Source organism: Sphaerodactylus townsendi, linkage group LG07 (genome assembly GCF_021028975.2).
Source record: "Sphaerodactylus townsendi isolate TG3544 linkage group LG07, MPM_Stown_v2.3, whole genome shotgun sequence".
In the NCBI taxonomy this organism is placed as follows: Eukaryota; Metazoa; Chordata; class Lepidosauria; order Squamata; family Sphaerodactylidae; genus Sphaerodactylus; species Sphaerodactylus townsendi.
Genome location: NC_059431.1, coordinates 38,530,601 through 38,555,148, shown reverse-complemented (window position 1 = coordinate 38,555,148; position 24,548 = coordinate 38,530,601). Strand labels below are relative to the sequence as shown.

The window sequence follows — 24,548 nt, the reverse complement described above, 5'->3', positions numbered from 1 at the left end:
CTACTGAGATGCATTTTTTAGTGTCATGAAAGCACTGGTTGTTTTAGTGGAGAGCCTACAATAAAATATGGTCAGAAATGTCTGTTATTTTGTTAATACTTGAAGTTGAAAACTTAAAGCTTCATCTTACAGTTAACGGAAGAAGAGGAAAAAGCCCTAAAAGAGCCAATTATCAGAAGGTTTGAAGAGGAAGGAAACCCTTACTATTCCAGTGCACGGTAAGACAAAAATTAATGTTGAATATGATCTCTATATTAATACAGATAGTAATTCTTTTGGGTAGTGATAGTGATGAAACCTCTTGGCAGGAGTGACTGAGCTGGCTGTATGTCACAGGAACAGGTTAGGTTATTCTTAACTTTCTAATTCTTAACCCTATATGGTTTGGGCCCAGCATACCTGAAGGCCTGACTCCTCCCTTATGAAACTACCCCAGCTCCTAAGGTCATCTTCTGAGGCCCTGCTTTATGTATCCCCACCTTTTGACATTAGTCAGGTGGAAACCCTGGAGAGAGCCTTCTCAGTTGTGGCACCAAAAACTCTGGAACTCTCCCCCGCAGTGAGATTTGTCTATCCCCTTTTATTGCCATCTTCTTTCCTTACCTTTCCTTTGTTCCTTAGAAGCTTCTTGATTCATGTATTCTGAATCTATTGTTTAAGGCAGGGGTGTCCAACTCTGGCCCTCCAGATGTTCACAGACTACGATTCCCATCAGCCCCTGCCAGCATTTTGCTGGCAGGGGATGGTGGGAGTCGTAGTCTGTGAACATCTGGAGGGCCAGAGTTGGACATCCCTGGTTTAAGGGATATAAAGACTGAGATAAATTTTGCCACTGCCAGTGAAATCTTAGGATCACTGTCACCTAATAAATGGGAGATTAACTCAGACACAGGGATATTCGTCCAATCGACGAAAAAATAATATGACTGAATTTTAGATTAAAAAGGACACTCCAGGAAGATGTGTGCGGGAAAGTCAATAGAATCAGAACAACATGGGCAGGTCCTTTCTGTGTATAGTAGGTTCATGTATCTACCTTGCATAACCATAGAAGGGTTAGCATTTAGTCCTGTGGTGGCGAACCTATGGCACTCCAGATGTTCGGGGACTACAATTCCCATCAGCCCCTGCCAGCATGGCCAATTGGGCATGCTGGCAGGGATTGATGGGAATTGTAGTCCATGAACATCTGGAGTGCCATAGGTTCGCCACCACGGGTTTAGTCTGACAAGAAAAAAGGCTCATAAGAAATGAGAAGTTGTCAAGAAATAGGTATCCGTATCTTCTGCCAATAAGTGAAGTTTTGTTTGGCCTTCTCTTGGTACTTTAAATGGTTTCTAATTTATGATTTTTATGATGTATGTTTTTAATTTGTTTGACATCTTGGTGGCTCTTGTGAGGACAGAAAAGTGGGATACAAATTTTGTAAAATAGATCAATCAGTGCTTAGCTGGACTGGATGCATTTTAGCCATTTGCATAACATTCATGTACAAGTTGTGTTCAGTCTTGTACATCTGTCAGTTCACTGCATGAGGTTGTTTATTACCCCTGTTTTTCAGACAAGGGGTGAGATCAAATGACACAAGATCTTTCAATGTATCCAGATTTGCAGAAAATATGCAAATATCTGGGAACTATAGTCTAATCTGGGGTATCTGGGAACTAAGTCTAATACTCTATCTGCTGAACCATCCTGGCTTTCCACAGTCTATTGAAGATAGATTTTGATTTATAAAACATGAGAGTAGCAAACATCTCTCTTGATGCATGTTAGCAGAGCACATAACATCTTTATGATGTAATTTACATTTTTATTGGGTCACAGTAATAAATCCATGTTTAGTGAACCGCTGGTTTGTGATGATCATTTGAGAGACACTGCAAACAAACATGTAGGATAAAAGTAACAACAGAGCTGTCTTTTTTGGTAATGCTACTCATGTGTCTGAGGAGCTGTTTACCAATGCTGCTAGAGTTTACCTAAGTTTTAATTGGTCTTTTGTAAATGAGATTGTTGTAATTTATTAGACGGTGTTAATGAGTGTCAGCTTAAATGCAAAAACCTGTTACTGAATTTTCCTGTCCATACGCCAACACCAAATAATTATCCTGATCTAGAGTAGTTTGCTTGTTTGAGGTGATGTTGCCACAGCAATTACGAATTGCCACTGATTTGTTGTGTATCTTGATAGTAGGCTGTCTTCTGTTCTTTGGAACTAGTTCAAAATAGATGGTCCTGAATGAAGATGATCTTAACAAGAGGCATAAATCAAGACTGCTTCATTAGAATTGGGAGAAATATGTGCAAGTAGATCAGCTGAGGATCTAGCCTTGCGTTTCTGTTGCAAAATGTCATCTGTCTCCCTGAGGCAGAAGAAGCAAATGAGTGTATGTATCTCCATCTTTTATTAGTACATTTATACTTACATTAAGGACTTTTTTTCAATGAACTAATTGCATTAAAATTGTCATCAAGCTATCTGTAGTTAGACAAAGACCTTAATTGGTGGCGGAAAATAATTTTTGTTCAGCATGTGTTCTTTTTTTACTTAATTTCAGGAGGCCCATCAAAAATGAGCTGAAGGACTGAAAAGATAATTGGATTTTTACCATGCAGTATTTGCACAGTTTTGGTACAAGACAGAGCACCGGTCTTTCCGCAGCTGACCAAATATGTTTGGAGCATAGGTTACATGTTTTTTTTCTGTCAAGTCACAGTTGACTTATGGTGACTCCAAGGAGGTTTCAAAGCAAGAGACATGCAGAGGTGATTTGCCATTGCCTGCCTCTGTTTTGCCACCCTGGACTTTCTTGGCGGTCTCCCATCCAAATACTAATCAGGGCTGCCCCTGCTTAGTTTGCAAGATTCAATTAGATCAGTCTAGCCTGGGCTATCCAGGTGAGAGCATTAATCATTTGCACAGAGGATATTTGTGTTTATAATTAGATGTCACCTGTAATTTTGAGAAAGGAATGACAATTAGCAATGTGTCATCACTTCTTTTTTATTCCTAAGTGTAAGAAATCTTGAGACACGTTTGGTCTGTCCATGTGACATTTGACCTAACTGAAGATGAAGTGATTTAGAGATTAGTCATATGACTCCTTTGAATCCATAATCCCTCAGATTTCCAGTGGATGAAACTCTGTGGCTCAGTTCAAACATAAAGTCAGATTGTGGTTCAGTGCTCTAAATGAGCAAGGTCGATCCTTGGGCTAATGCATTTTGCCTCTCTTCACGCCCCAAAGTCTAATGAGTTACTTTCTGCTTTCTGGCAAACGGCAGTTTGCTGTTACGTGTAGTGCTTTAACTATGGTTAGGACTCTCCCTGCAAGCCAGGATTACAAAGACTCTTGTGTTCCCAGTTACTCGGGCTGCAGATCACGTTCAAACAACTTTACTGACACTTGGTGTTATGTCTGAACCAAGCATCTTTGCAGGATTGTCTCAAATTAGTGAGCCATCTCAAATACTCTCCTCCCATACTGCCTCCTGCCACTAGCAGCATCCAAGGCAGGAGCAACATGAGGAGATGCATACCTCCCCTCCTCTCATGTCCTACCATCCAAAGTAGGGGGCACAGAAAGGGCGTATGCAGCCACTGTTGGCTTTAGGTGCCAACACCACTGGCACAGATGGTGCAAGCCATGCATGTTGTATCACCTCACACATCATCCTTGACAACTGGTTTGGCGCCCCAGCAGTAGCTTGGGTTGTTTGGGTAGTGAACTGGACCTAAGCTAATAGGCTTAGCAAGTATAACCTATTTTCCAAGAGTGCCAAATCAGTTACCAATATCATACATTTCTGCTATCAAAATGTATACTTGCCAGAAAAAAACAGTATCAACATAGAGAAGAAAATTATTGATTGTTTCATAATAGTACTAGCATTTGACTGCACAAAAGTGTCAGTTGGGACTGATAATTTCTTACTTTGGGCTTTCAAGATCTTATACTAATTAGCCCCAAGTGACCCAATAGACTTCCTTGTTTCTACTGATTGTTATGGAAAGAGCAAAGGCAATTGGCAGAGATATATAGGCTTTATGCATTTGAATTGTTTCTGAATTGGAAACATTACAAGCTGTAGGATGTCTGGATCATTGCATGGACCTTAGTTAGTGCTACGGGATCCCACACATATCCCCTCTGCTCCTGACAGTGTTAATTATCTGTAGAGTATTCTGAATGGATTGATTCCAGTCTTCTTCTCTCTCTTCTCTGATTGACGCTGTCAAAAATGACAAGATGGACTGTCTGCTGGGGGGCAGCTTGTCCATCCATCATGATGCACCTCAGATTTTGTACCAGGGTCCATCTATTTGAACAAAAAGTGTGTGTGTGTGGGGGGGGGGGGGCTCTAGGGTGGGAAAAAACGTAACCAGGATGGCATTTATTAGTTTTACACGTGAATTATCTTGTTTGATATACAGGATGTCAGAAGTGGGCTCCTTAGTTGCATTTCCTAATCTGACATGTTTTAAACAAAAGCTTTCACATACAGCATTCTTAATTATCAAGAGTCATTAGCCAGATGTCTTTTTAATGAGTTAGATTAATCTGTGTACAGGCCTCTAAAAGCAGATTAATCAGTTTACCTTGTAACAAATGACATGAGTGGTGTTCTTCTCTGAGCCATTTGCTTCTTTTCCATGCAGAGGCCCTGTTATGAATTTTTTACAAGGAGAGATGTGATTCATGTTCTCACCATGAGGTTTGATAGCTTGCTTAATAATTAATCCTTTGCCCCGTTCTAGAAGGCAGCTTTCACTAAACAAAGAGAGCAAGTCTTCTTTATTTTATAGTGGAAAACTTCTCGTCAATAAAAATCTTTATTTGCTATGACAAAAATGTGCTCTACAGGTTTAACATCTGGAAAGATTTTTATAACAGTACAAGACTCTCGCAAAGCTTACTTTCAAAGGCAAAGAGCCAGTGACACTTTCTATACTCATACTTTCACAGTTCTGTTTTCATTTAATTTTGATATCTTGCTTTAAATATTGAAATTATCCAGGTAGAGGTAGAAGATTGGATTCAGTGACTCCTTTTGCTTTGGATAGGTTTAAGTTGTTCCTTGCCCTTGGTCTTGGGGTTCCTATGTTATTCATTATCTATGTAAAGCCTTTAAGAGAAATCCTTTGTGGTTTTGGAATCAATTGTTATCCTGGAACAGTGCCTGTAGTTGAACATCAGAAGGTAAACAAGTTGAAACAGAGTCCAGGCAAGACAGAGGTAATGTTGTTTTGGAAGGCTAACATTCTGAAGGACCTGGTGCTTCCTATGTGTGATGGAAGTCCAGCTGAAAGTGACTCAATTAAGAGCCTTGGGGTGATCCAGTTTTATTGCTGCAGAAGCAGGGTACAGCTGTAAAAAGGCATTCTATCAACTCTACTCAGCTCAGGAGATAACATAAGAACACCCCTGCTGGATCAAACCAGTGATCAATCTAGTCCAGCATTCGATCTCATATATGGGCCAAGCAGTTACTCTGGAGGGCCAACAAACAGGGCAGAGTGGCTGAGGTCTTAAGAACATAAGAACAAGCCAGCTGGATCAGACCAGAGTCCATCTAGTCCAGCTCTTTGCTACTTGCAGTGGCCCACCAGGTGCCTTTGGGATCTCACATGCAGGATGTGAAAGCAATGGCCTTCTGCGGCTGTTGCTCCTGAGCACCAGTTCTGGTAAGGCATTTGCAATCTCAGATCAAGAGGATCAAGATTGGTAGCCATAGATTGAGTTCTCCTCCATAGATCTGTCCAAGCCCTGCTGTTGCCTCCTGACAATGGTATTCCACAGGCTTACTGCCTTTGACTGTGGGTTCCCTTTAGTCTTGGTAGCTATTGGTAGACCTATTCTTTGTCAGCTTGTTTATGTCTGCCACAAGGTCCCGGGAATGCAAAAGATCCAGACTATTGGCTTCAGTCAGGCCCCCCTTCCACACATGCAGAATAATGCACTTTCAATCCACTTTCAGTGCTCTTTACAGCTATATTTTACTGTGCAAAATAGCAAAATCCACTTGCAAACAGTTGTGTAAATTGATTGAAAGAGGATTATCCTGCACGGGCAGAAGTGGCCTCTGGTAAAACATGGGCTCCTGATTTTGCAGCTTTCAAAAGGTATGACTTGCAGCTTTGGCTATAAGGCATGATTGTCAGTGGACTAAAATGCTTATAGCATTACAAAGAGTGGACTATGATGTCCCTAAGGGCTTCTTTACCATAGCAGGTCTCTTCAGGCAAGATGAATAAAATGATGGGGTTGGGGGAGGCACTGCTGACTTCCATCTAGTAAGACCCCCTCTGTACTATCCTCAAATTTAATCACTGCTGACTGGTGTATTTCTGAGACCCAGAATAGTCAAACATTGGTTTTGCAATCCAGGGGCACCTCAGAAATTACAGATATATTCCATCACTGCTTTTGTACTATAAGTCAGCCTCATCATTCCTGAGCCATCGGGGAGGGTGGTTTAAAAATCCAAAATATAAATAAAAATAAAATATAAATCTTTCTTCTTTGAAACCACAAAGAGGTCACGTGGCATTTCTTGTTCCTATATTTCTTTTGTGGTATATTTCAGCATGTGCTGCTACAAGATCTGAAAGACATACATAGAGGAACTAGGAAGCAGGCACATCTGGCAACAGAGGAGAGAGATTTCTAGAGGAGTTTTGTATAACCTTCTAATGTGCTTTAAAATTGTAACCTTTGCTCTGATTTTTGAGTGACCATAGCAGGCCTTGATGGCTCAGGGTGACAGACAGGAGTCTGTTCTGCCCCTGAAGGGAAGATCAGCCACTCTGATGAGCACATAGGAATGCTGCTTTAGCACCCAATCACTTTGAGAAGGGCGAATGAGATGTTGGAGGAAATATAGGAGGAGAGAAGAGTTGAGATCTTCCTCAGAGAGAGAGAGAGAGAGAGCGAGCAGTGAACACTCAGGTCTGGCTCCAAGAAGAGAGCCAATAGAGTAAAGGGTAATTCTGCCTGGTAGTATGGCAGAGTGGTTTAGCTCTGCCTCTGGGAGAGAGGAGAGTGCGCTGGTGGTGAACAGACTGTTTAGTTTGACTGTGGGGAAAGGGCAGGCTGTTGTTGATGGAATCCTATGTGTGAGAGAGGATCCAACCTTGTGAATAAATATCTGGGCCTAAAAGCATTGTAGAAAAGTATCTGTAATCATTACCAGTTTAAATTTTTTACCTCAGCCAGGTTTCTGCTTTGTCTACCTGGAGATCTGTGCTGCTGGTTTGTTCCTTTAAAACCAACCTGTGAATAAATAAATGTGTTTAGTTGTTTATATATTAATCCAGCCTCGGTGACCTCAGGGATCTTGTGCACCACAAAACGTATCTCACAGCAGCGAATCCAACGCTTATATGCTACCTGTAAAATGTTTGGAAACTGAGGGATAGGTTTATAGTTAAAAAAAAAAGCCCAGGTCCAAAAAACCTTAGGAGGCTGTGTGTGTGTCCCCACAAGGCTTTTCATAGTCAAGCTGCCACATGTTCACGTACGGGACAAAGATTTATTTGTCCTGTTCTTTGGAATATTAACACTCCGGAAGAGGGCTGCACGTTTCCCATGTAATCGGATTTAAAATATAATCTTCAAACAATTGAGAACTGAAGGCTTGCATCTCTTTAGCCAGAGGAAAATACTCTGTTCAAGAAATCCAGTTTTGACTGTGGATTAGATGAATGTTCTAACCCACTTAGTTATTTCTTCATGTGACCTTCTCTCCCCATCCCACACCATAATCACAGTAATTTAAATTATTTAGGGGGTATAGGTGGGTTTATTGATATTACAGTTGATCGGCATCAAATAATATCCACGTACCAGTTACCCATTTAAAGTTACAGATGCTTAGAGGGTTTTGATTTTTTTTTAACCTTTAAAATGGCATTAATGTCTTAAAGGGAATTTACTGTGACAGGGAATTAGTCTTCATCTGTTCAAGAATATTCTTCAATAAAGCAGATTAATGAAATGATTGTTGGTAGGGCATTACAAAGGAATATCTCACCAGTTTTAATATCTTTGAGTTTAAAGTTAAAATCGTACTTCATTTAACAGGCGAGTAATTAGTCATAACTTACATTTTCTTTGTATATGGAGAAAAGTTAATAACTGTGGACATATGTTTGGCTGTACATTTGTAAGGAATGATTCTTGAAAGTATTTCACTTTGTTCTGTGCCGAGTATTTCTGCTGACATCCCTGCATTTGGAACAGAATTCTTAGTTTAATGGCCAGATCTGTGTGCTTGACATGCTCACAATTGGAATGAAGCATAAACTAACTTAGAATGACATTAACTTGTTACAGCAACGAGTGGAGATAGTGTTGGTATAAATATTTTGAATTTGAGCATCACAATGAATAATCCCAGATGAAACTGATACACTGTTCAGATACTAGATCCATTATTCAATACAGAAATGAAAACAATTACTGTGAACGTGCTTAATTTTGGATGTTGTGGGTTTTCCGGGCTGTGTGGCCATGGTCTGGTAGATCTTGTTCCTAACATTTCACCTGCATCTGTGGCTGGCATCTTCAGAGGTGTATCACAGCAAGAAGTCTGTCACACACTGTAGTAGTGTGTGCCTAGTGTAGAAGTAACAGATTTCTCGCTGTGATACACTCTGAAGATGCCAGCCACAGGTGCAGGCGAAACATTAGGAACAAGATCTACTAGACCATGGCCATACACCCCAGAAAACCCACAACCAGTTGAATCCAGCCATGAAAGCCTTCGACAATACATGCTTAATTTTGTGTTAGATTCTGGTCTTCAAGAAAAGATTGTGATCTGCAAATATGTACTAATCTATCATCTTTTATACGGTGTGGTCAGTTTTATATATTTTTTCCAGTTCAGAAGAAATATCTGTTTTTAATATTGGGTGGCATCTGTGACGATGTTGAAACCACCGTTACTGCAAAGAGTCTACTGAGTTGGTGGGATCCTTTAAAAATGTCTCTAGTCAAGTCTTGTGACAGCTAGGAAAATTCATTGGATCCCACAGAACATTCTCACATGTGTAAGAACTCTTGTGTACAGGTAGCCTACACAGTAAATTATCTTGACTGTATTGCATCGTGTTTCTACTTACAGAACACTATTGTAAGGTATATGCTAGAAACCCCACCTCATTTTAATAATGACTTTCTTTGATCCAGTCATATTTCACATCCAAATTGGACTGTAAAAGCTATTAAATATGTATTTGTTTAGGAATTACCCAGATTTTCTTTCTAATGGGGTCTCAAAGCAGCTGGGTGACCTTGGGCTAGTCACAGCTTTTTGGAGCTCTCTCAGCCCCACCCACCTCACAGGGTGTTTGTTGTGAGGGGGGAAAGGCAAGGAGATTGTAAGCCTCTTTGAGTCTCCTACAGGAGAGAAAGGGGGGATATAAATCCAAACTCTTCTTTTTCTTTATAGCATCCTCCCCTCCTTTTGTTTTATACACAGCAGGAGTGATCAAAAGTGAAAAGTCAATGGTTCAATAGCTCTTGCGCAGTGTCTTGTGCAAAAGGAACTGCCTTAAATAAAACTTATTTTCCAATATCCCGGTGATTAAAGCACCCATTTGCATGTCATGTATACCTAAAGTGTAACCCTTTACTATTTGCTTTGTCTGTTCCAGGTTATGGGATGATGGGATTATTGACCCAGCTGACACAAGACTGGTTTTGGGTCTCAGTTTAAGTGCTGCACTAAATGCACCCACTAAGAAGACCGAGTTTGGAGTATTCAGGATGTGATTTGAAAGTCTTGACATCTCTGGACGATTATAATATGCTTTTTAATTAAGATATGAACTCTAAAGGTCAAAAAACACAATGTGAAATAAAGATTTGCACAATACCATGATTCAGTTTTATTTTTGTATATTTGTTGAATGAAATCTTGCAATAGAATTGTTGTATTTTTGCATGATGGTGATTTAATGATCAGTCTCTCTTATATGGTAATTCTAGTGGTAAATCAGTATATCTAGTTCTCAACACAGCCAAATCTGTAGACATTTATATCCAGAGATTGGAGCCATGAACAGGCAAAATGTGTCTTTCTACAAACCTGAAAAAACCCATAGGCTTACAGAAAAATCTGAAATCTTAGAAAACAAAAACAAAACTAGGACCCAAAGATTATAGAAGCAGTGCCTGTAGCTTAGGAAACATGTGCCTTTCATGGTAAGTGCTGGGCAGCCACAACAGTATTGCCTGTGATGGCCACTAACCTGGATAGCTTTAAAAGGGGCTTGGACAGATTTATGGAGGAGAAGTCGATTTATGGCTACCAATCTTGATCCTCCTTGATCTGAGATAGCAAATGCCTTAACAGACCAGGTGATCGGGAGCAATAGCCGCAGAAGGCCATTGTGTTCACATCCTACATGTGAGCTCCCAAAGGCACCTGGTGGGCCACTGCGAGTAGCAGAGAGCTGGACTAGATGGACTTTGGTCTGATCCAGCTGGCTTGTTCTTATGTTCTTATGCCTGCTTTCAAGTTGCAGTTTCTGTGAGTAGAAAGCAGGGCCCTTTTTATTATTGTATGGGCATTTGAGGGGAGGACTCACCAGAGGCAGGTTTGGCAGCAACCGCTAAGCAACTTGCTGTCACCTTGGGGCATGACCCACCTAGAACTGGTAGCTTGCTGTTATTCCAACAGCAGCCATCTCACAAAAGCCAGTGTGGTGTAGTGTTTACAGCTTCACGCTAGGAATCTTGATACCCAAGTTCAAACTCTCACTGGATGACCCCGAGCCAGTCACACATTTTCAGCCTAACATACCACAGTTATTGTGAGGATAAAATGGAGGCGAGCAGAATGCTGTAAATTGGTTTGTGTTGCATTGTGGAGAAAGACAAGGCGTAAAGAAGTAAATAAACATAGTAAAAGATGCGGGGGGCGGGGCATAGTTAAAACCTAGGTAGGTTTGTAAGAAGAAGAGAAGGAAGAAGGGAACAGTTGGAACAAGGGGGTTGCCAGAAGATCAAAAAGAGAAAATAGTGTGGGAAAGACTGCAAGACCTTACTGGTACCAGACCACACAATTGAGCCCATGCAGCTCCTGTGCACTGTGAAGGAGACAAAAGCAGAATAAGAGGAAATAATTGGAATGGGGAAATGAGATGCCCCAGCACATCCTTGCAGGTTCCCAACTTGTTTGTCTTTACATTCCTGTATTAATGTATTAAATTGCTGACATAAAACGCCATTGTCGCAAACACCATTGTCTGGCACTTTTCAGCTATTGCTTCTTATCATACAATCCAAATTTTTGTAAGAACATAAGGAAGAGCCTGCTGGATCAGACCAGAGTCCATCTAGTCCAGCCCTCTGCTACTCGCAGTGGCCCACCAGATGCCTTTGGGAGCTCACATGCAGGATGTGAAAGCAATGGGCTGTTGCTGCTGCTGCTCCCGATCACCTGGTCTGCTAAGGCATTTGCAATCTCAGATCAAGGAGGATCAAGATTGGTAGCTATAGATCGACTTCTCCATAAATCTGTCCAAGCCCCCTTTAAAGCTAAAGTATCTAAAATATAAATTATTGAGCCATCAAGCAGCTGACACATCTTCATTAATATAATTATCTGCTTGGTGCACATACATCTTCATATGATTAATGCAATTAGAAAGATATATTAACTGTGATTAGAAAGGACAGAATGAAACTATACGTCTCTGTCCCATTGCATTCCCTCCCCCCAAACATATTTTACTTAATTGCAGAGTATATCACATCTAGATTGATTCCAGTTGCAGGGGGGGGGGGAAATTGACATAATATTCCAATGTAATGAGAGCTGCCAGATGTTAGGCATGTTTTAATATGATGACACTATCTCTGCTCCACTGCTGAGTAAAGCATGTGAGCTAATTGTGTAGCAAACTAATGTGACGCTCAGACCTAGTTTTAATAAGGCTATGGGAAAAAGTAAGGTCTAATGTCATTGTTTACCACTCAAAATAACTCACTTTATAACTAAAGCCCTGAGTTGAGAAATCACTGTTATTTTAATTTTATAGGTAAGAAACAGGGATAAGATTTTGAATACTAGATTCATATCCACCTTTATGAGCTGCCTTGCTTTTCCATAATCTGCATGATGGGTAAACTATTGGTTTCTAGAAATCATTGGTGAATAAAAACAGGCCTACAATGATTTATCAAGAAATTTATAACCCACATTTCAATGAAAATATGCTTTCAAAACAAACTACAATGAACAGTAAAAAAAATCCTCCACGTGCATAATAAAACAGACAATATATCATCACTAATAAAACAGTCAACAGGAGCCGAAGCAACCATCAATTTGAAGTCTGTAATTCAAACATAACTTTTACCTACTAAAGAACTGTGCGAATGGATGAATTTTCATGGTGTTATTTAAGCTCTCTCAGTTGACACTAGAAATTAGAGCAACAATAGAGGGCACAACGTTTGCTGATAGCTAAAAATGTAATATGAGTAAAATTACTAATAAAGTCTTTAATGCAGATCATTGTGCACAAGATGATGCTAGCCAACCCCATGATGCGCTAATATGTGTGCAATACAGATTTATATTACTATTGTGTACTGAAGTTTTGTTAAACTTTCACACTCTGCTGTATAACATTCTCCTGCTCATTAATCTATGATCAGTAAAACTGGCAAATTACGTGTGTTCGGCATAATAACTTTAAACTTAGAGCCTGGTGGCCCCTTGTACACACTCTTTGGTTTCGATAATAAGGGAATGATAAAACCCTTGAAACAAAAATGTTCTTTGGAAATAAGGCCTAGAGGGCACGCACAACAAAGAGCCACAGCAATTTTTCAATCAGATGTTAGATTTCTTCCTTTCCTGAGGTGAGCCTACTGGCTTGGGTGGACAGACAATGTCTCATTTAACCAATCAGAGCATTATTTGTCTTTTGGTTATAGGAATGGACAGGCTGGGTATTTCGCCCCACACTCCCCCTGCCCAGCACTAGCCATATGTTGCAGAATTACGTTGTCAGTCTGCAAATATCTCTACAGAGGGTGGTAATTAAATCTCTTCTTGAGCAGGGAAGAAATTCATAAATAATGTTGATCTGGAGCTAATGAAAAAGGATTTATCTCCACAGATTTCATGCTTCTGAGAATATTACCTCCTGTTTTCTTATTTTAATGCTAAGCAAGCTATTTATTTTCACTAAAGGGCCTTCATTATAATAAGTGTAGCCTGAAGCCAAAATATGCCTTGGAATAACTGTAAGTGGTAGCATTCTGCAATTCTGCTTCCTGCTCCTAAAGCATGCTGGTTTAAGAATTGATGAAAGTTTTATTTACAGGGGTTTATTTTGACTGGCAACAAATATCAATGGGAGAATATGGGACAAAACTACTTAATCATGAAAGCCAATGGTATATTTTTCACTCCATAAATTACTGAAATTCAAAGGTTATATTTTCATGTGCATATTTTGTATTTTCTAGAGTAATATTTGTGACCACAAGATTGTTGGCAGGTTTAAAATAATATGGACACCTGAGGCTAATAGCCATTAGTCTACCCAGCTAAGTATTGTCATCTCTATTTGGCAGTGGCTTTTCCAAGAACTCAGGCAGAGAAAGACCTTTCTCAGCACCTGTTGCTGAGAAACTTTATGTGGAGATAACAAGGATTTATTTTGAATATGTACGTACTGTCTATTTAGAAACCGGTTTGAGGCGGCTCACAAAGTAAAATCTAAAATCATACAACAATATAATTAGGAACATAAAAACAGGGGCGAGAGCAGCAGTCCCCCTGGTCCACATTCTGAAACATACTCTGGAACCACAGGAAACATACTCAGGAACCACAGCTAAACAGGTTATTATGGTTGATGGTACCAAAAGATCAAGGAGAATCAACAAAGTTGCTTTCCCTCTGTCCATCTCCCAGTGCAAGTAATCCACCAGGATAACTAAGGCCCTTTCCCCACTTACTGTTTGCGGCGTGCTACTCTCAGCACGAGTCATTTCTGGCGCGGGGTCATCCAAAGGTGCTGTTTTTTCAGCGCCAGAAATGACGCATGCTGAGGGGACGCGAGAGCGGCAGAGTCGGGGCGGCTGCGTTGTCGCCACTCGGACTCATGGGGAACGCCCCTGGACCCCACGCTATTTGGGGAGAGTAGTGCGCAGCAAACGGTAAGTGGGGAAAGGGCCTAAGTGTTCTTCAATCCCATAATCAGGACTGAAAATGAATCGGATGGATATGAACAGACCATTCAGGAATCTCTGAAGTTTGCCAGCACCCACACATTCAACCACCTGGCTCAAGAGTATGACTAGATGGTGGTTATTCAACTTTCTAGAGTAGGTTTCTTTAGGAGGACAGACCACTGACTTCTTCAAGCCAGGAGAGACCACTTCATCTCTCAGGGAGGCATTTACTATCTCCTGGACCAAGTCTCCCAGGTCACCCCACCCCAAAAGATTTAAGCAGCCAGGAGGTGCAAAGGTTGTGCAAACAGGTGGCAGGTCTCAAAATCCCCAGAATCCTGTCCACATCCTCATACTGCAAAAGCTGAAAGGCATCCCCCACAACTGGACAGATTGCCACCTTCCTGCTAATTCTGTTGCTATCTTGTCAGATTCTCCCCAAGCCTTTCTCCACCAGTGTTCAGGCATTCTCCCCTGTCAATGTAAGCAGTTTATTTTATACTACTTTATCCAGCATTAAAAGTGGTTTACAAATGCACTTAAATGTGCAATACAACTGTAACATCACACAAAAAAAGAGCTCTTAGTATCTGGCTACTGGTAGAATGTAGAATTTGTATTTTTATTAGCAGAAGCAATATGCATGGACCAGACAGTTGCAGTTTAAAATAACAAACTCTCTTGCCTATTTTAATCTATATTTTATGACTTCCAGATCTTACACTGTGCTCCTTTATTTAGCAGGTGCAGAATGCTATCTTCATACCAAATACGCTAATTAACGCTTTGCTACATATAAACATTGTGTATACAACTTTATAGCTAGGTACAGCTAATTATACCAGATGTTATATTGAACAAGTTAGGGCCTATAATAATCAAATATAAGGTTATTGTCTGTGGTAGCAAATTTTAAGCAAATCTACTCAGAAATAATTCTGATGTTATTCAGTTAGGTTTACTCCCAGGAAAGTGTCTGTAAGATTGTAGCCTCTGTCAGCAAAAATTACTCTAGCTTCCATTAAATACTCTATGCAGAGAAGAAGAAAAAATCCCTATAAAAGAAGCAGACACTCTTTCCTTGAAGAAAAGAAACACCCCTTAGTGGGCAAATTAGCCATTAGCCTGCATCCTTTAATGGAATGGAAATCAAATGCACAGACTATACTGTATTGCAGGGAGGGAGGAGACTACTGGGTTATTGTAAAACACTCTTAAATTTCATTGGATTCAGGAAGTCAGGTTATCAATATACAGTAGTTGCCCATAGTAATGAGTGTATTTATTAACAAAATAACAGCAAATGATGTTCTCTTAGGTATCTATGGTTTATATTATGAATCTATTCATCAGGTAATTTTGTTCACAGAACACCACTTGGCAGACCTAATTAATGACATAATATTAGTAAACAATTATAACACCCTCTTTAAATACATTTCCCACCCTCCACCCCCAATCTTTATACATAACTAGCAAGATACCCATCCTTCGCTATGGAGATTATAAAAAAATGCCCCCTCCTCTTCCCACCCTTCCCTTGCATGCCACCCCTCACTCCTTCCCCTCCCCTCCCTCTGCTACGGTGGGTGGGCCATGTCCAGATGCTGGGCCCCCTCCCCTTCCCTCCCCTCCCTTGCATGCCACCCCTCACTCCCTCCCCTTCCCTTGCATGACACCACTCCCTCATTCCCCTCCCCCTCCCTCTGCTAGGGTGGGTGGGCCATGTCCAGATGCCGGGCCCCCTCCCCTTCCCTCCCCTCCCTTGCATGCCACCCCTCACTCCCTCCCCTTCCCTTGCATGACAAAAAAAACTAAGACTACTGAAAAATTTCAAAAATATGAAACGTACCTGATAAAATTACTCTTGAAGTTTGAAATGGCATGAATTCATTAAAATATACATACTGGAACAATACTGAAAATATAAAACATACGGCATAAAAATACCCTTAAAGGTTGCAATTTAAGGAATTCATAAAAATAAAGATCCTTTAAAAACACTGAGAATACTAAAACTTAGTGAAAATATAAAAAATATAAAACATAGTGATAAAAATACCGTGAAAGTTTCAAATGTAATGAATTCATAAACACTATTAACTATTTACAAACAGTAGGATGAGTTTCTGTCACAGGATAAAACATTAAAAGGCAAATAATTGTGGTCTACGTAGCCATACTAATAATTTGTTCAGCATACAGTTTTCATTTCTCCCACAGATTAAGTGCTCAAAACTTCCTTGTGAACAATATTCTTGGTTTTTCTCTCTGGTTGAAGGATGACCAAGCTGTCAGGTGAACTAACTCTGGAGCACTCTGAATGTCCCTCTCATTGTTATCATCCCCAACAAAGTATATCTGAAGAAATGGCAGCTGCTGATCGGGGCCCGTCATGAGGCTTCCTATCCTGTGGTAGACCTGTCCCTGCCCTTTGAATGTTGGCATGAAATTGCTCTCTTTCACCTCTTGGGCTCCAAAATACGTCATTTGGAAGCATCCATTGTATTTCTGGGAAGCAGAAAGAAAGTATTCTGCCATTGGATGCTGATGAGTGAGAAGGCTGTGAAGAGGTTCAGGGTAGAGTTGAATGGCAGGGAGCTGAACTTTACCGCCACTGCAGCACATTCCTGGGACTCATCCCGCCACTTCAGAGCATGACACCAAGCACAGGGCGATCGAAGTCCGAGATCAATCACCTTGTCTCCACATTAGTCAGTGTGAGATCCATATTCAAAACCCGACAAATATTTTTTAGTCCAAGGTGATAATTTGATTTGTAATCTTTTTTTATTGTATTTGGCTGTAGCGGTCTGGTTAACATGAGGGTTGTTAGAGGAGTATTTTTTCACAGCCTCTCTATGAACTTCGGGGAGACATTCAGCATACCTCATCACAGCCTGTCTGTGAACTTCGGGGTGACATTCAGCATACTTTTTCGCTTTCTGCATTTAATCCCTCTCCTCCCTTTAGCTGTTTCAACAGAAGGAACAGGTTCATATGCGGTGAGGAGGTCAGTGGTAGAATCCAGTTGGGCCACCATTGGCTCAATTGTGCTTGTTGTTTGGTGGGCATTATCACAACTTGTCGATTCGACACATGGAAGTAGAGCGTCAAAGTGCCCTTCATTAAAATCTCCTGTGAAACGAATCATTTTTACTCCCTGTACTGCATCCTTTAGCTTAACAGGCTTTTAACTATCACCTTTAGAATGTTCGTGCAGATGGCCAGAGTTCAACAGTAATGCAGATGGCCAGAGTTCAACAGTAAATGTGTAATAACTCGAGTAAAACTGAATATTTTGAAAAATCCTTTCTTAGTGAGCATCTAAACCACATAATGAACCAGTGTGCCAAATTTCAACTTTGTAGGTTTGGTGGTTTTTTAGTTCTTTTGATGAGTCAGTGAGTCAGTCAGTGGTATTTCACATTTATAGATATAGATTGCCTGGATGGAATGTCTGATAATGCACCCCCAGCCAATGGTGTGCAGGACTCATGACATTCCATCCTGTCCCCACCCATCTTCCCCCAACCCAGGAGTCTCCCCGCCCCAAACAATATGGGTTGGTCTTCTGGAGGAAAGAGGGAGGGGGTCCCCTGCCCTCCCCCTTCTTGACCTCATTTTATTTTAATTTAAAATGGGCTTTAGTGTTAGTCTTACATAATATACTAACCTGCTCTGGACTGGACTGAAATCTGTACTGAAATGTGTGGACAAGAATATATCAAAGAGGCAGCTTACTGCCTTTGTACACTGAGGTATACTATTTGACAAAAAGGGGATGATATAATGCTTGTTCAAATTACTTGATGACACCTGGTATTGAGTCATGCTGAACTATAGTAGATGAAAGGAAAACCCGATTTAAGGTACACCTTCATTAAAAAAACACACATTACAAACAGAAAGTAATATACATATAAGACAGAAATGCAGGCACCAAGTCCATTACTGCAGACACATACAGGGAATTTCTGCATTAAGTCTTACTGGTGTTAAAGTTCCTAGTTGAAAGTTCTGGAAAACTTCTCCTCTTTTCAGTTGACAAAGAAGCTGGTTGGCAGAAGTGTGAATTTTTTCCATTACCCCAAAGAGAAGTTCTTTTTCTGTATGCTTCAAGGACACATTGGCTCTGAAAGTTTTCTATTTCTAATACAACTCAGGTGCTCTGAAATGTGTATCTTGACCTTCCTTATAGATAAATCCACATATTGTAAATTACAGGGACATTCTACTCCATAGATTATACCTTTAGAATTGCAATTGACAAACTAATTAATGTAAAGGGTCTTATTACTTAGTTCTGGAATGTACTCCTTTTAATTGAATGATTGTATGCTACAAAGTGACCACATGGAAAATTACCATGCGGCATAGCTCTTTTATCAGTAGTACAGCTGCCTGTAAGTGGCTCATGAATCCTGCTCTTAACCAACATTTTGATTTTTGGATTGCTTATATGCAAATAAGGGGAAAGTTTTGTAGTGGATGTGGCAAGGGGCATAGCTGCCTAAATCCCAGGACAAGCACAATGGCTCTCCCTGTCCCCAAACTCCATGGCTGATTACGCACAGCCAGGTTCCTACAACTTCAAAGAGAACTGACCAGAGAGTTTTTGTTTCAGGCCTCTTATGGTATTATTACCCACTGCCCTGTTTGTAGCGGGGCAAGCATTACTCATCAGCTGGCTTTTTGCTTGGAATGGGGAGGGGTTATTTTTGTTTCTTCTCATTTGCACGTGTGCTTCTATTTTTAATATTATCTTTAATTGTTATATTTAATCTTATCAATCAATCTATCAATAGAGCAATATCAGTAGACTGATATATCAATCTATCTATAGATCGATATATCAGCATAAAAAGGTGAACTATACTGATTGTCTTTTATAGCAGAAAGGGGAGGGGGGAGCAAAGGTGGTGTGCAAACTGCAAAACCGCAAAAGGACAGTGTGAACTGCCATTTTTGCTAAGCTCCTCAGGTTCACAATCATCTGTCTCCTGACGTGCTGTAAACTCAAGTGTCAAGACTGATGGGCTTTTCCCAGCGTGGTCTGAAATCACCGATTGCTTATATATAAAACTATGAGACTGAAGACATCCAGTTTGTTGATCAAATGCAGGGGCAAATAGCGTGTTTGGACTGATAGACTAGTCTTATTTATTTTTTTTACACTTTTTAGTATTAGAATCAATTTATTTATCTATCAATATGGTTATTTAATTTTTTAAAATCTGAAGATCTAAAAATATACAGGAGGGGGAAAGTCATGGGCAATAGAAATGTTACAGCAGAATAAGAAATGGGAAGTAGTAACAGGAAGGAGGGCGAGGAGGAAGCATTCAAAGCAGTGTGTGTGGGAGGGTAAGACTAGGTGGGCTGGCTGTGGGCAGAGGGAGGAGGTCTGGGGCAAAGCTGTCCCACTCTGGCAGAGAAGCAAAATTAAAATTGTGCTATGACTGGATTTGCTTCCCACGGAAAGAGTGGGAAGTGAAAGCAGGGCTGGAGGAAATATGCCCATACAAAAAATCTTATATATATATAAGTAAAATGCTATCATTTCTACTCCTTTGATTTTATTATGCTTTGGAAGTGAATGATGCTTTGGAGAAAGCTGCTCAGTACATACTCATTAACAAAAGTAATCCATCCAAAATGTGACACTGAATCAGGTTTGATGCCTTTGTCACTACTGAAACTCACGTTCATGTGTAGCGCTCCTCTGTGTTAAAGACTGAAGCAAATGAAGACTCCCCCCCCCCCCCCGCCACCTTCCCTTTTCGTGCCTTGCGTCTCCCCGCTGCACCTTTGTGCCCTGAAGGAAATTGAGATCATGGTCCAACTAATCTATCCGGTCCCGATGGGGTCGCCCACTCCCCGTCCCTCCCAGACACCCGAGCTGGGCTGACGTAACCCAGTTGCCAGAAGCTTTGTCAACAGGTGGCCCCGCCAGCCGTATAAAAAAGGCTCCGTGAGGCGGAGCTGCACTTCAGCACCATGGAGAGCTCTCGAGCGCTGGGGTTGCTGGGAGCCGCTTTAGTGCTGCTTCTGGGAGTCAGCGGCCAGGAGGAGACGGAGCTCCAACCGCGAGCCCTGGACCTCTACTCCGCCGCGGAGGACACGTCCCACGAGAAGGAACTGGTAAATCCAATGCAAGCAAACCAAGGGCGCGGAAGCGCGTGTGTTAACAGGGAGTAGGATCGTGCTGGGAACTTGTTTTAATCTATTTCTCTAACAAGCTTCTGCGTGCCGATCTTTTTTTTTTGCACAGTGTAAAGGGCGAACTTGGGCAATTTAAAGTTCGTAAGGGCGGAGAAATGAATTTAGGAGGAAGGAAAGTCGGGACAGAACTCCAGCTAATAACTGGTAGTTCAATGAAGACATCAAGGCTATTACCGCGTCGGGGGGAAACGCCTCTTCTTCTGTTTCTTGTGCTGCCCCCTCCGCGCAGATTGTTCTGTCTATTGATGGGAAGGGTTGTGTATTTGCAGATCGAGGCTCTGCAAGAGGTCCTGGAGAAGCTGAAAAGCAAGAGGCTCCCTCATTATGAGAAGAAGTATGGCCAAGTGCCTATGGTGAGTGACTTTTTGCAAATGATGGAGGAGAGGTAGCAGTAGGTCAAAACAAGGCTGGAGAGAGTCAAGAGGGTTGGTGAATCTGAAAACTGCACCACTGCTTCAAACACAGCACCAAACATACCGACTCGTTCTGACTGGGGTGTGGGTAAGGAGAAGCCCAGAGATTTTTCTGAAATATTCACCTAGGGACTTGCCCATCCCCCCCCCCTCTTCAGTCTCTGTAATTTTCCAATTTTGTTCCTTTCTGGTAAACTTCTGTGTGCAGTTGCCACTGTTCCAGGCTTTCTGACTGTTCTATTCCTGATGAATCCATACCACGTAGAGATACACAGCAGTAAGCCTAGCTGTGTACAGAAGTGTTCTTTTTCATGCGCAAAATGCATCCAACTTTAATATAAACTTTTATGTTCCCCCTTCATAGAAGTTTGGTGAATCTTGGAGCAGATTAAAAATACCCCCCCCCCCCGCAAAAATAACAGTTTGACCATTGATTACAGCATTGCATGAGATCTACTGCTGGCCTCTACCTGGGTATGTGTGTGCGTCAGGGACGATTCCTAAATGAATTGGATCCCTCCAGATGAAATCCAGTGGGGTAGGAGATATGGAAACCATAATAAACTCCAAATGTTTGCATATAGATATCTGGATGTTGTGTGTCAGTGGCTGACATATGAAAAATTTTCACATTGGGTTGAGGAGCTACCAATGTTTGGACTATATATATTTAACACTTAACATCAACATCTGAGTTTTGATCCAGAAGTAAGTTGGTTAAATTAAAATATATGCATCAGTTCTTTTTTAAAATCTAGTATTCTTAGGAAGAATGTTTGTGACTAAGAGATATATTAAGAATTTTATTGTGATGATTATTAGATTATCCAATAGTGTAGCAGAACTTTAAATATACTGATTTCCCCCTTCTATTCCTTTGATCTCTTCTTATACTATTTGACATTCAATATAAATCCCCAGGAATTTAAATTTGCAGGAATCCAGTAGCAAAACTTTCTGGCAGTTCTGGTTTGTCAGTGTGTCCTTTGTCTAACTGTTGGTTACTGTCAACAGTGTGATGCTGGAGAGCAGTGTGCAGTGAGAAAAGGAGCCAGGATTGGAAAGCTCTGTGACTGTCCCAGAGGAACATCTTGTAACACTTTTCTGTTGAAGTGCTTGTAAAGAAGTACCCCCTCCTTAAACCACCAGAGAACAAAGAAGAATCCAGTTGCCTTGGCTGAGAAGTAATACCTGTGATATCAAGGGGTGGGTGGGGCAGAAAATGATACCCGGCAGTCTCTTACACAAAGGGGAGGGGGAAATGTTATGAAGTTTAACTGTTATCATGTATCACCTTTTAGGGTGTCTGACATTTTCTTTACTGTTGTTTCTTCTTTATCTTGCCCTTTGATTTCCTTTATTACTGTCACTCCCATTTCCTACGTATGTATCTTTGTGTAAAGACATGAAACTGGTATTTTAAAAAATGCATTTTTGTATGTGGAGGATCCTTATGCAAACTAGATCTAACCAGCATTTACTAATTACGTTATTTACATCTCTGCAGTAAGTAAGTGAGGAGAGAAAAGGGCTGACACAAGGGTGCAGCTTACACACGATATACACTACAATTTTCTTTGTACAATAAAGGACAAACATTTGCTTTGTATTTTGATGTATGTATTTTGAAGTTTGTATATTGATTTATGTATACATTGGCACTTAACAAAATATCCTCTGGATTAGCACTTTTGGTTGGGTTTGGTGATATCTTCACTCCAGAGCCCCCATGTTCCTTTTGGTACAAATAGCAATGGACACCACTTAGATTCAGCATGCTAGGACACTTTGGGATGTGACTAATACAAAGTAGGATACTTTTCTTTTTTGTTATTCACAATCAATTGATCCATGTTGGTGTTGCTTTAAGGGCAATTTTATGCAATATGCTGTTGTCACAAGAGGAATATGTTCTAAGGCAGTGTCTAGATAGGGGTGGGGTGGTTGAATGCATCTGTATTTATCTATACACAACCAACAACTGCCTTCCTGTTTGCAGCTTGAACAAGAAGAGCATGAGATGTGAGGCTGATGTGTTGGATTAATTTCTAGAGATTTCAGAATTGTGCCACAAGGAAAGGAAGTAAAATGTTGCTTATTTCTTGTTTTCTTCTGTACAAACAGCAGTTGTTAGATCTTCCTTTGAATGCTGAAAAAGTGCAATTTTTCAAATGTATTGTGGGCTTTCTTTAACTCCAGGCTTTAATGGTTTACCAGTGAAAAGCTCTGCTAGTGGATGTTTTCAAAGTGCATCCCATACTACTTTGGGGAGGGGGAGAAGGACCCAATGTACAATTCAGTGCTGCTGACCACTACACCCCCCCCCCCATAATACTTGTGGTGATCTTTGAACTCCAGTCTTGGAAAATAATTCATTGGAACCTGACCAAGAAGTAAGAAACCACCAAATGGGAGATGGAAGAGTAGTAGAATCAATGTGCCACAGTAGCCCACCCTAATATATTGCACAGAATCTTATATAATTATGGAGCACTCTCAATTATCAGCATCACACACATTTGGTATTATGCCATCAAACTAGCAACATCTGCCTCTCTTTGTATGAAGATTTTAATCTGGGACGTTCCATTTATATGCATATTGATGACCACTAATAAAAATGTTCATACAGTTGAGGAGAGAGTTAAAACCACTGAGACCACACAAAAATATGGAAACATATGAATATTTTATAAGATCATGTGAGATAACTAAACACTTGTGTGAGATTGGTAGTAGGTGTTGCTAAAGTAATCTGGATCTAGAACTGGGGTGATGGGTTTACATTGAGAATGTTCTAATGATTTAAAAGCACACAAAATTACTTACTACTGTAACAAAAATGTACAGCTCATACATAGAGATGTTTTTCAACAATGTCCTATTATGTTTTAATATGTTATTTCATTGTTAATAAAACCATTGTCACACAGTCCATCTTTAGTGTAATATTTTCCCTGAATAGATATTTTCAATGGTTTAAGAATGATTCTGATCTAAATATTTTTAGTATTTTTAATGTTCTTCATTTGCCATGGGTTTGTGTTGGTCTTATTTTTTTTGCTATAGTTTTAGTGTTTGAGCACAACCTTGAAGCTGCTTTTGTATTTCAGTGGGAAGTGCCCACACTCAATAACTGGTAGCATGTTAGATTGTGAGTATTAGAAGACTAACCCCTATACCACTCTGCCTCACCACCAGCCCAGCATAAATAATAAACATGCAATTATGAACTAGCCTGCCAGTGTTTGTTAATGTACTGAATGTAAGCCACTGGTAAGGTAAATAACTGAAGCAGATTACACCTGCCTCTGGCATGCTATGGGAACACTTGCCCTCTCTCCCTAGTCTGGTATTTAATATGTTATAATCTTGTCTTCTCACATATACCAAGGAAAGGTCCAGGAATAAAGTTCATTTATTTCCCTGAAAGGGAAAACAAAGATTTTGTTGGTCAAGAAAAACATTGTAGCAGTGAGGAGAACAACTTGGAAAACAGTGCCAATAATGGATAAATTGTTACAGAGACAAAGAGTTAGCCAGAAACCGCTAATCTACCATAGAAGGATAAAATTTTAACCCAGTTTAAGATCAGGGGCAAATTGGCCTTTAAGGTTACTGGGAAAATTCCCAATGAGCTGATGACCTGGGGAACCACCACCCTAGCCCAAAGGGAGGGGTGAGCAAGGTCCACTGCAATCTA

At 40.6% G+C, this 24,548-nt stretch overlaps 2 protein-coding genes across 3 annotated transcripts in view; both read left to right on the top strand.

The window, feature by feature from the left end:
• MCCC2 (methylcrotonyl-CoA carboxylase subunit 2) overlaps window positions 1-9,885 on the top strand; it is a 43,536-nt gene extending 33,651 nt beyond the window's left edge. Inside the window, exons 16-18 of one of the 2 annotated variants that reach the window (XR_007245113.1) lie at window positions 133-218; window positions 2,223-2,390; window positions 9,665-9,782. Coding sequence is in view for 1 of the 2 variants with exons in the window: in XM_048504032.1 (XP_048359989.1) it covers window positions 133-218; window positions 9,665-9,782 (204 nt within the window). In the remaining variant the exon portion in view is untranslated. Of the gene's footprint in view, window positions 1-132; window positions 219-2,222; window positions 2,391-9,664 lie in introns of both variants that reach the window. The other variant, XM_048504032.1, reaches the window with a different exon arrangement.
• A 10,322-nt stretch (window positions 9,886-20,207) lies between these two features.
• CARTPT (CART prepropeptide) lies at window positions 20,208-23,780 on the top strand. Its single transcript, XM_048504756.1, has 3 exons — window positions 20,208-20,351; window positions 20,702-20,785; window positions 21,860-23,780. Exons 1-3 carry the CDS (start codon window positions 20,208-20,210, stop codon window positions 21,965-21,967), a joined length of 336 nt encoding a protein of 111 aa, XP_048360713.1. The 3' UTR covers window positions 21,968-23,780.
• Window positions 23,781-24,548: the final 768 nt, after the last annotated feature.